At 58.1% G+C, this 11,057-nt stretch overlaps 1 protein-coding gene across 3 annotated transcripts in view; it reads right to left on the bottom strand.

Annotated features, from left to right (window-relative positions):
* Positions 1 to 5,594: 5,594 nt before the first annotated feature.
* CLDN2 (claudin 2) overlaps positions 5,595 to 11,057 on the bottom strand; it is a 5,819-nt gene continuing 356 nt past the window's right edge. Inside the window, exons 2-3 of one of the 3 annotated variants that reach the window (XM_026848546.1) lie at positions 8,119 to 8,598; positions 5,595 to 6,975 (exon numbers count right to left, since the gene is read on the bottom strand). In XM_026848546.1, coding sequence (XP_026704347.1) covers positions 6,081 to 6,776 — 696 coding nt within the window. In that variant the 5' untranslated portion in view covers positions 6,777 to 6,975; positions 8,119 to 8,598 and the 3' untranslated portion in view covers positions 5,595 to 6,080. Of the gene's footprint in view, positions 6,976 to 8,118; positions 9,272 to 11,057 lie in introns of those variants that run through there. The other 2 variants (XM_026848547.1, XM_026848545.1) reach the window with 2 other exon arrangements.

An 11,057-nucleotide genomic window follows, 5' to 3' on the forward strand; every position in this document is an offset into this window, starting at 1 on the left:
ATGAGGAAGCATTCAGTTGCAGGGGAGATCAGAGGTTAATTGCCCCCTCGCCTACCCAAGCTTTGTGAGATGTGGTGCCTGGCCTCCCCTGCAGCTGGGGGAAAATCCAAAGGCAAAGGGCAGTGCCCTCATTCCTGTAAAACTGTATTGGAATAGCTCAAAGGGCACAGGAGCATCACGGTCGCGGAGCCAGCGATGGCTGTGGTCTGCCCTTGGCTCTGTAATGCCTGCAGGCTCCCTGGGCTTCTCCACACCTTGGAAAATACCGACGGCTGGAATTGCTCCTGCACCTGCAACAGAAAAGAGCTAAGAATTTGGGTAATGAAAATGCATGTCAGAAGGATCTTGGGAGTACCTGCCAGGTATAACTGGTCGTGTGGGACTTTGCTCCAGTGACCTGAGAAATCTCGAGAGACAGATTTTCTAGGAAAGTGAGTTCAAGGCAATCACGCTGTTTGTGACATGGGTCTTGTCCTTTTTAACAGGCTGGACATCCCAGAAACAGAGGTGTTGTAAGTTCTGTGAAAAAAGGCACCTGCCTTGAGGAAAGATTAGTTCTCTGGTGTGGGAAAAGCTTCATCAAAGCACACCCTGCCTCTGAAATCCTGAGCAGAGATAAGAGGCAACCCCAGAGCTGGTGAAACCTCCCTGGTTTCTCTTCTTATGGGGTGACTTGTTTCTTCCAGACTCCCAGCGCACAGCAGAGAGCTTGGAGGGGCTTGGCTGTGCCTGGGGTCTGAGCATCTTCTAGGTATGAACCCAGGTTAGCAGCTGCCAAAGTATTGGTGCAGCTGGGTTGACCCAGCGCTGAGGGATCTGGTGGAGTTGGGAACGGTCAGGGTGAGGTTCATGGTTGGACTGGAGGAGTTTCAAGGGCTTTTCCAACCGAGATGATTCTGGAATTCTGTGATTCTGTGCCCTCAAGTGTACTCCAAGCATGGAGATGACTGAATTGTTTGGGATGTCTCTGTGGACTGGCTGATGTGCTTGCAACTCAGTTTATCCATGTAAAGGCGTTTGGGATCCTCCAATCTCTATCTCTTCCATGCAGCACGGGAGCTGTTTAACCATCACCTGTCAGAGTAGCTGCCGAGGGTGCAGGACAATGTTTCTTCAATTCTCTAAGCCAGGTCTACAGAGCAGATCATAGCTAGAGATGAAGTCTATTTTCACCAATACTTCTGTAAAATCCTGGGAAGAGCTATAAACATAGCTCTTCCATATATACCACTATAAAAGTGTGTCTTGCTGATAAAGCTTATTTTGCTTGCTGAATTGGTGTAGGTTCTACTGATAAAACCTGCGCTCCCTGCTACAGATTGCATATTATGCTGGGTTTGCTGAGATCACTAACCTGAAGCTCCTCTAGCATAGATTAGACTCAATTACTGAGAAATCTGATTGTGAAGTTAATGTAATGCCTGGAAGATCAAACCTCTGTGTCCTCCCCACCACGTATCATGGTTTTCTGAGATAAAACACTTTTTATAACTCTCATTATAGATTTCTGAGCTACTATTCAAACCCAGCCAGGAAGGTGCTTTCTAGCAATCTCCTCTGGTGCACCCAAAGGTCTCTGTTCCCTGCACTGCCATGGAGTTCATTCTGCCCTGTTTCCTTCATGCCTTTCTTTAAAGACCAAAAGATCCTTTAAAGCACCTTTAAACAGGTCTCTTCCAGGAAAGTTATGGAAAGCCATGAGTTTATGGACAGAGTTTTCCTTTGACTGAAGGTGGTTTTGGAAGAGGAGCTGGTTTCTCACTACCCCTCACCTCCAATGTCTTCCACTAAAACCAGGCACCAACAGGCTCGTGGCTGTGTCCCACTGTGTGGATCCTCAAGGCTTCAGGAGGGCAGGAAACCTTTGGAGATAAAATGTGAGTGCAGTTGTCAGCTGAGCATCATAGATGCTCTGAGGTGAAACCATTTGAGGCTGTTTCCTGGGGTAGAGGATAACCACCAGCAGGGCCATCCAGTGGGGCCTGGGGCATGGCTGGGGCGGGGATCGCATCGCAGATGCCCACCAGCACAGTCCATGACTTGAGCTGTTGCTTAGCCCAGCCCAGGAGTCATGATTTGAAGTGCTCGAGAGCAGCCCCTCTCCATAGTACATCCTCTGCTGCTCCTGAGAAGGCTGCTGTAATGCCACGGGTAGGAAGAGGTTGTCTTCTTGCACACCAGCCCTGGCTTGCTGAGGGGCTGGGAGGCTCCAGCACGGTGTGCAGGAGGCAGCTGGGAGTGTGCTGTTACTGGGAGGAGGGTGGAGGAATGTGGAGGCTCTTTCCAAGAGCCTTGGCTCATCAGGAATTTGGCCTGAATTTTCTTCCCCCTCCTGCCTCTCCTATCTGAGCATTTCCCAGGGGCTGTGGGCAGAGACAGGTTCTCCCAGCACCTGGCCTGATACTCCTCAGAGAGCTTGCATGGATTATTTGCTGCTGCTTCAGATCAGCTGTGCTAGGCAGGAATGAGAGGCAGGTCGGGAATGCCAGAAAGAGCTAAGCTCTGCTTGCCTGGAGGGCTCCAGGGAGGCAGGAGACCTGGGATCTGGCTGGGTCTGGGACAAACCTGTGCCCTTTTGTGCCCTGGGCATCCCTACCCAGTGCTCTGCAGGAAAAGAGGCTCAGCTTGCACAGGGCAGTGGCTGGGCGCTTCTGGGCCAGGGAAACAGGAGGGTGCTTTGGTCAGGGCATCACCAGAGGTGCTGTGGGTGCTGGGTGAGGGTGCCCAGTGTGAAAGGGCTGGCTGCAAAGGCCTTGGTGATGACCATGTGTTGTTTCCTCTTTGGAATGTCAGGACTTTCTGCATGTGTATCACGACCATCCGATGAGGCTGTAGCCCCTGGCCCAGGTGCAGCTGTGGGTTTGGCTGTGCTGGGTGTTTATAGTGCCTCTATTGCTTTTGAAGATAAGGACAATCTTAGTATTTTATTGCCCCCCTTTCTTCATCCGAGGCACCATCCAGAGCAAGAAGAAGAGAGGGGAAGGACTCATTTCCTTATGACGGGGGATTAGTCATTGCAGCCTGACCCTCCAGCGAGGGACTCTGCAAGGCCCCCTGCTCCACCATGCCATCCTGTGAGCTCAGCGAGGGCTCCAGGCCAGGGCTCAGAGGAGAGAGCTGCTCCCCACCCAGCCCTCTTCCCACCTTTCCTCTGCTTTCACCCTGGCTGCCTGTCCCCCTCGCATCCCACTCCTGTCTGGAGCGGGGGCTCTGACTTTCCTGTGGGAAAACCCAGAACACCTTCAGCTTTTCCCGCTGAGCTGGTGAGGGGCAAGAGGAGACCCACAGGGTGGCTCTGTGCCGCGCTTGCTGGCTCAGCTCCATCGCCTTGCTCACGCTCGCTGTCGCGGAGCTCGCTTCCGGGGCAGTCTGGGCTCTGTCCTCTCTGGCCCTGGGCTGGGCTGCATCCAGCCTGCCCTTAAGGACCCAGCTTATCGATAATGGGGAGTGGGACTATTGCATGAGGCAGAGATAACCACTGCTACCACCTTCATGCACCCGTTGTCCTTCCCTTCCCCGTCCTCCACTCCTGCTGGTAGAGAAGTAGAAAATCCTTTTCAACCTGCCTTGCCCTGTAGCCAAGTTTCACATCTTTGGGTGTGTTCAAACTAAAGGCCAGAAAAGCTCGAGGGGAGAAACCTTCCCCTCCCTGAGCCCACCCACACTTAATGCAGGGGCTGGGGAAAGCCTTGTCCACTTTTCAGTGTGATGCTTGCCAGCTCCTCCTTTGCAGTGCCGCAGGTGAAGCTGTCATGCTGCACCCACAGAACAGGGGTCTGGCACTGCAAGGGGCCCCAGCGGGGTTTCTTCCTCACCCCTGCAACTCGAGCTCCTCACTCTGCCTGCCCCTGCCTGTTACAGCTGCCTCTCCTCTGGGGGAAAGCTGTGCAAAAGCTGACTCTAAAGCCAGAAATCTTTCCTTCTGCTGCTTGAATTAAAGTGTTAATAAACCCAGAAGCAATCAAACTCCGAACAAAGCGTTCTGAATGCCCCCTTGTTTAATTAGCGGAGCCTCTGCCCGCAGACACAGGCAGTGCTACCCAGCCCCGCAGCCTAGGGTGGGAGGCAAGGGGTGAGAATGCAGCGCCCAGGAATTCCGTCTCTTTGGAGGCGTGACTTCTTGTACCAACTATTTTCTCACCTTCTCTCTGTGTCACCAGCCCAGAAACAAAACATTTATAGCTGAAGGACTTAAGTGAACTTTCAGCATCTCCTGGGGGGCTGGAGCTGGCAGACTAAGCCCCTTGCACGTTTTCCATCCTCTGCACTCAGAGCTCTCTGCCCCAAGGTAGCACTAAGTAACTCAGCCGTCTCAGGGCTGAGACAGTGCTTTGTCCCTTGGCCATGGAAAGGGGGTGACTGGCTTTTGCCTTGAAATCCACTCTGGTCCCCTCCACCGAGCGTCACCCTGGGGATGGGTCCCCGGGTGGCCCCTTGCTCCGTGAGGAGGGGAGAAAGGTGATTCTCTGTTATCAGGAGTGTGTTAACCCCACAGCAAACATGATTTCACTGGTGCAAGGGTAACGGTGGTGACATTTGAGCAGGGAACATGGTCCCCTCCTTTCTGGGACTTAATCTAAATTGCTTTATGAAGGGCCAACATGTAGACCAAACCCTCCTGCTCCCCGGAGCATGGGGAGCCAGGGTAAGGGGGTCCCCAGGTGTCTGTGCTGTGGCGCGGCAGCGCAGGGGTTATCTTGCCTGCAGTGGTGGCATGTCAGAAGGGGCACAGTGCTTAAAATGTACATGTAGGGCTGGGCTGCCTGCACCTCCTCCTCCTGCCATGCCCTGACACAGGCAGTGCATCCCCCGGTGCCCCCGGCAGCTGGTTGGGAGCTGTCACGCTGCTGCTTCTGTGCAGGGCTGCAACCATGCAGCACATCCCACCGCTGCTGAATGGTCGTATGGAGCAGGCTTAACCCCTGCCCGCCCATCCCTTGCGGCTCACCAATGTCTTGCTGGTGTCGTTTTTTCTCCCAAAACAGTCCCTGCAAGGACCCCTGGGCTATGGACCTGCCTGTGAGACCCCTCTGTGTTGGAGTGCACAGCCTCTGCTGTGGCCAGTGGTTGCCTTGGGTTCTTGGGCCTGTGTTGCCTCCTGGGTGCTCCCAGCACCCTGGGATGGAGATGGGATCATGCCAGGGCTCTCCCCACTGCCTGAGGACCTTGACATACCACATGCACCCAGGGGCAGCAAATTCTGCTGTGGTCACTCCAGTCCCTGTGATACTTGCACCTTTAGAAACGAGCAGGACTGGGGTGGAGTGGGGTGGGGGGTGGTGATGCGTGTGTTGCCTGCTGTTAGCCCCCGGGGAGCTACACTTGCTCTGGCTAGCACCCTTGCGGTGGTGGCACATGGCAACCTCCCAGCGTGGTGCCCAGGGACAAACCGTGCAGGGGAGTGACCCCCACTCCACCCTCCAGACTGGGCTACTGGGTGGAAAAGCCATGGCGGGGGTGGGACACGGCAGGCCAGAGCAAGGGTGGGGGGCACTCTCTGCATTATGGACCTGCCGTGCAGGCGAGCACAGTCACCACAGCCCACCCTGCCGGGGAGCTGCCAGGGCCCTTCAGTGTCGGAGGAAAGCTCAGCCACAGCCTGGCTAGAAACACAGATTTATTGCGACATCACTTTGCAGCCAGCACTCACCCCCCCACCCCCCACCCCCCCCGGCAGTGACTCCAGACCCATGCAGGCCCTCTGACCCCACTGTGCTGCCTCTGTGGCCAGCGGGCTGGTCCCTGGGGCCACAAGTGCACCCAGCTCCATCCAGAGGGGCTCGCTGGGGCTGCAGGCTGGGGTCCGGCTGTGTCAGGGGCTGCCTGCAAGATGGCAGAGCAGAGGAGGGAAGAGAAATAAGGTTCAAGGTCCTTCACTGATGTAAGCCATCAGATGGGATCTCCGAGCAGTCACCGGGCTCTCGGGATACCTGAGGAAGAGCGGGGTCACATCCCCCAAGTGTGTGAGTGAGAGGGCTGAGCACGGGAGATGTCCTCTCCTCTCACCACACTCCCTTGGTGCCAGCCCAGATGCTTTGGGGAGCCAGGAGAGGTGCCAGCCCAGCTCCCACCTGCAGCCGTTACACGTATCCCGTCAGGTTGTAGGAGTTGAGCTCACTCTTGGTCTTCTGTGTCTGGCTGACAGAGGGCTGGTGACTCTTGCCTGCCAGCAGCCCAGGCTGGTAGGTGCTTCCGTAGGTGGCCGTTGCATCCCGGGCAGGGCAGGAGGTGCAGAGGATGAAGCCACCGATGAGGGAGAGGAGGGAGGAGATGATGCCCAGGTAAAGTGCCTCCCCAAGCTCAAACTTCATGCTGTCGGGAAGGACAGGGTTGTGGAAATCCCGCAGCACCACATGGATGTTCCAGACCAGTGGGATGAAGCAGAGCAGCCCCCCAAGGATGAAGACCGCGCCGCCCGCCACCGCTACCCGGTCCTTGCCTGGCGAGCCCTGGCTGAAAACAGTGCACCTCATGCCCACGACGGTGAGGAGACAGGCGAGGGAGGAGATGGCACAGGAGCTCACCATCAGGGCCTGGGCTGCCTGGATGTCGGCGGGCAGGTTGAGCAGGGAGCTGTAGATGTCACACTGGGTGATGCCCGTGCTGTATGTGGCACATTCCATCCACAGCCCCTTGGTGAAGCTCACGGCTGTCACGATGCTGGAGCCGATGTAGGAGCTGGTCTTCCAGCTGGGCAGCAGTGTGGCTGTCAGCGTGCCAATGTAGCCCAGGAAGGCCACGGCATAGCCCAGCAGCTGCAGCCCCATGGAGACCATGGTGGGGGCTGGCTGTCACCTCCCTGGGGCTCACTGCCTCTCTCCCGGCTTGCTGGCAGCTGGCTCCCACACGCTTACCTTCCCATGGCCCTGCCAGCGGCTCCGCTCCCTGTGCCGCAGCTCCACCCCGCTCCTGGGGATGCTGGTTTTGTGAGGGCACCGGCGTGTGGGTGGGAGCTGGGGGGGGAGGAGAGGTTACCTACAAGAGGGGAAAGCAATCCCTCCCCGATTAACGATTGACCCAAGCCTGTGGAGGAACGCCAAGCGCCCTTTCACCTCCGCTATCTCCCTAGCCAGTCTTCAGAGGCAGAGCAGCGCTGCCTGGGAAAGACGCCAAAGCCCTCCCTTGTGCTGGGGCTGCGGGCAGGGATGGAGAGCTGGCTGCTGGTGGGGGGAAAGTGTCCTGGGGATCTCCTGTCCTGGGGATCCCTTGTGTTCTGTGATGTCCCAAGACAGGGAAGCCAAAAAGCTACGGCTGTGCCGTGTTGTTTGGGAACTGCTGGAGGTGATTTCAGGTGGTGGCCCTGAGGCTCCCCCAGGAGAGAAAGGGTGATTGCACCTCATCCCCATCTGCACAGGGTTCACCCAAGGCATCTGCAGCCACTTGCCACCCACACCAAGCTGCTGAGGCTCCGGTGGGACAACGGGATGTGCCCACCTGCGGTTGAATCATGACTGTCAGCCTTTCTGTGCCACTGAGGGCAAGGATGGAGAGGGATACATGTGACAGTGACGCCTGCAACCCCAGGAGAGCCTGGAGTTCCATGGAGGGCAGAATTACAACCAGGGCAAAGCACCCTGGCAGTGTTTAGGGGATGCCTCCCAGAAGCACCCCAAAAGAGCAGGGTGACCTGTCCCTCGGTGAAGTGAGCACACTGGGGTGCAGCTTGTGTTTGCTGCTGCTGGCGGGGGTTTTCTGCTGGTGCTATCCCCTGCCTGCAGCCCTGGGCACAGGCGGGGGGGGTTTGGCAGAGGCAGTGAAGTGGGGTGGTTTGTTTTCCCTCTGCCTTGTTTCAAAATTCCCCCTCCCGCAGCATCTTGCGAAACTGGACTGAGCCCACACCACAGCACACTGACACCGGAGCCGGCGGCCTCTCGCCCTGCGAATGCTCCTGGCTGGGAGTGCAACCACCACCCAGTGCCTCTGCTCCTCTCTCTGTCCTCCCACTGGCACCTCAAACACTTGGTATCAAAGCTGCCCAACTTTCTGTCTCCTTTCCCGTGCACTAACCAAGACCCCTTGCTCTGTCTCAGGGGTGTTGCTGCAAAAGAAACACCTGGGGTGCTTGGGGTGCCAGCAAAAAGGCAGGGGAGGGTCATGCCAGAGCTCTGTGGTACTTACGGAGGCGGCTGGAGACGCGGGACCGAAGGTGGCCGTGGCTGGGGGTCACCCAAGACTGGAGGTGGCTTGTTGGGGCAGGGCAGGGGGATCAGGAGCTGTGAATTGTTTAGTTGCAGCTTTGCGAAATCCACCTGCAAATCTCAGCCTGGATCAGAGGCTTATTGCAAATCAGAATTAAACCCTTTCAGCGTCGGGAAGGACTGAGGAGCTGCGAAGCCTTGTTTTGCTTGTTGTCTATTAATTATTGGGGCAGGTTTGACTCAGTGGCTCAGGTCTGTAGCTTGTTGTCAGCTTCTCGGCCAGCCTTGGGGGCTGGCGGGTGACTGTGTGCCACTTCAGGCTGCGTCACCCGTGCTGGGGTTAGAGGTGCAGTGAAATGACAGCAGGTTGAACTCCCCGCGTCCACTTGGTGAGCTTGAGCTTTCAGTTCACTCCTCCTGGCCCTGCTGGTCCTTCCCGGGGTTTGTTGTTGTAAGACTCCTGGCCCAAATGAGGAGCAAATGGAGACGGTAATGAGGGCTGCGCTGGCCCCGTGCCCCCTCCTGCTCACCGGCTGCCACAGATGGAGAGGGGCAGGGAGGGCCTCTGTGACAAATTGTGCTCAGAGCTGAGCAGGGTCCTGCTGGCATTTGGATGAGGGTGTTTGGATGCTGATAGCAGAGCTACAGCAGGGACCATTTGCTATTTTCTTTCCCTGTCCCAAATTGAAACCCTCTTGGGAGTGGAAGGTGACCTATCTGTCAGCAGCACCTTGCCTGGTGCGCTTGGGCAGGAGCAGTGGGCAGGGGCAGGACGTGTGGCAGTGCTGAGAGCAGGGAGAGAGCCTGGCACCCGTGTATCAAGAAGTTTTCTGTACCTCCTGCTATGGTCCACGTCTCAAAAAGCCAAGGAGGGCAGGGAGCACAGGCGAGCGTGTGTTCTCCCCACTGTGTGGACAGTGTGGGAACAGGCCTGGCAGCTCCCTGGGGTGATCTGAGCGTTGCCCTGCCTGTGCCTGCCACTGCCATCCGTCTGCCCTCCCTGCCCTCTCTTCAGCGGATGCCTATCATCACCTGTCTGTCTCCTGGTTGCTCCGTGCTTGCCACCACTGCAGCCCATCCCATGGCCACTGCACTGTCCCCATCTCATGCCCATCGTGCTGCCCCAGCACTCCCTGGCCCTTCCCCACCTCCCCTCTCCCTTATGCAAATGGCTATAAAGAGCACTTAATCATCCTCGTTAATTGCCTCTGCCCTCCCCTGTTACCCCCTGGGGATTTTCTCACAAATGGTGTCTAACTTTTCCCTTCTGTGTTTTGCTTTTCCACCAGAGATCACAGCCCCTCCGCCCCCAGCCTCCCCCCGACCCTCTGTTTACACAACTGGGACAAATTTCACACCCCAGGGACTGCTGTCCCTGCCCCCCCCCAGTCCCTTGCTTCCCTGCCCTTGCCCCTGCCCAGAAGAATTTGTAAACCACTGGCCGGGCCAGGGCTATAAAAGTGTCCTTGCCAAGGGTCTGCAGCGTCAGAGGGGACACGGTTGCCTACCACCATGGAAGCTGCTGCCTGTTGCCTGCCTGCCTGTGCGCTCCGGGTGCCTGTGGCCAGTGCTTGCCCAGCCCTGGGGCTGGAGCAAGGGGGAAGGTACCTGCGTGCTGCACATCTAGGGGGGTCTGGGGAGGGTGGGGAGGGCAGAGGGTGCATGGGAGGTGGGATGGGGTAGGCTCCAGCTAGATATGGGTGAAGGCTGCGTGGGTCACTGCACTGATGGGGACCCTTCTGATCCTGGCAGCTGCTGGTGGGAGAGAGGGTGCAGAGCCCGGGGGCAATGCCAGTGGCTCCCAGGGGTGCTGGGGGGCTGAAGCAGGGTGAGGAGCACTGATCTGGTATAAGTGCACCCACATATGCCTGGCACCCCAGCCACGCACCCAGACAGGGGCTGAGCCAGGCAGGCGAGACTGTGAGGCTGGGTGTCTGCGGTGGAGGGAGCACGGCAAGGGGGGAGCGGGCCAGGGTGGGCAGCTGTTGCGCTGAACCTGCTCTCCACACTTAGATCCCTGCCTCTATGGAGACCGTGGCTGCTACGAGCAGAGGAAGAAACTGGGCGTCAGAGGGAGCAGATGGACACTGTGAGTTTTACACTTCCTGCCACGTCCCTCCCAGTTTCCTGCTGGCAGGGCTGGGGCAGGAAACCAGCCTCTTGCCCCAGACTCCTTCAACCCCGGCCCTGTTGCAGGGCAGTGCAGTGCCCACCTCCCCTGGTGCTGTTACCCCTCTGCCCCACAAGCCCCCCAGCCTTGCCGGGGCAGGACAGGGCCAGGCAGACCTCCCTGGGGCAGCTACAGCCAGCACAGCTACGCCACGAGGGCCTGAAAGAGCTGCCTGTTCCCAGGCCTGGCGGGCATTCCTCAGGGGGTTAGCGGAGCCTGGGCACGAGCTTTTGAGCACGGGGGGCAGATTATGCTGGCAAAAAGCCCACTGGTGGGGAGTCGCTGCTGTAGCTTCCTCTGTGGGGGCATGAGGACCGAAACCGAGGGGCAGAGGGAGATGCTGGCTGCAGCCTGTGGGAATCAGCCCCGCCGACAGGGCAGAGAGGCCGCTGCGCCAGGGAGAGGGGGCAGTGGGAGCCCTGGGGCACGGCCCACTCCGACTGTGTCTCCTCAGGCTTGTGCTCGGGAGGCGGCAGGGGACGGCGGCCCCAACAAAGCGCTGGCGGCTTTCCACCACCCAGTCAGGTACGTTTGTCCCCCCCTGCCGCCAGCGCCCTGGCGGGCAGCAAGGGCAGCGGGCAGGCGGGGGCTCTCACCCCGCATTGCCCCACACACAGGCTCCTCTGGCCCAAGTCCAAGTGCTTTGACTATCTGTACGGCGTCGGGGAGAAGCTGCTGGAGAACTTCCCGGTGCAGGCAACCCTCTGCCTCTATGAGGACTCCGGCAGCGAGGAGGAGGAGGAGGAGGA

This window comes from Athene cunicularia (genome assembly GCF_003259725.1).
Source record: "Athene cunicularia isolate RWA chromosome 4 unlocalized genomic scaffold, athCun1 chr4_part3, whole genome shotgun sequence".
NCBI classification, from domain to species: domain Eukaryota; kingdom Metazoa; phylum Chordata; class Aves; order Strigiformes; family Strigidae; genus Athene; species Athene cunicularia.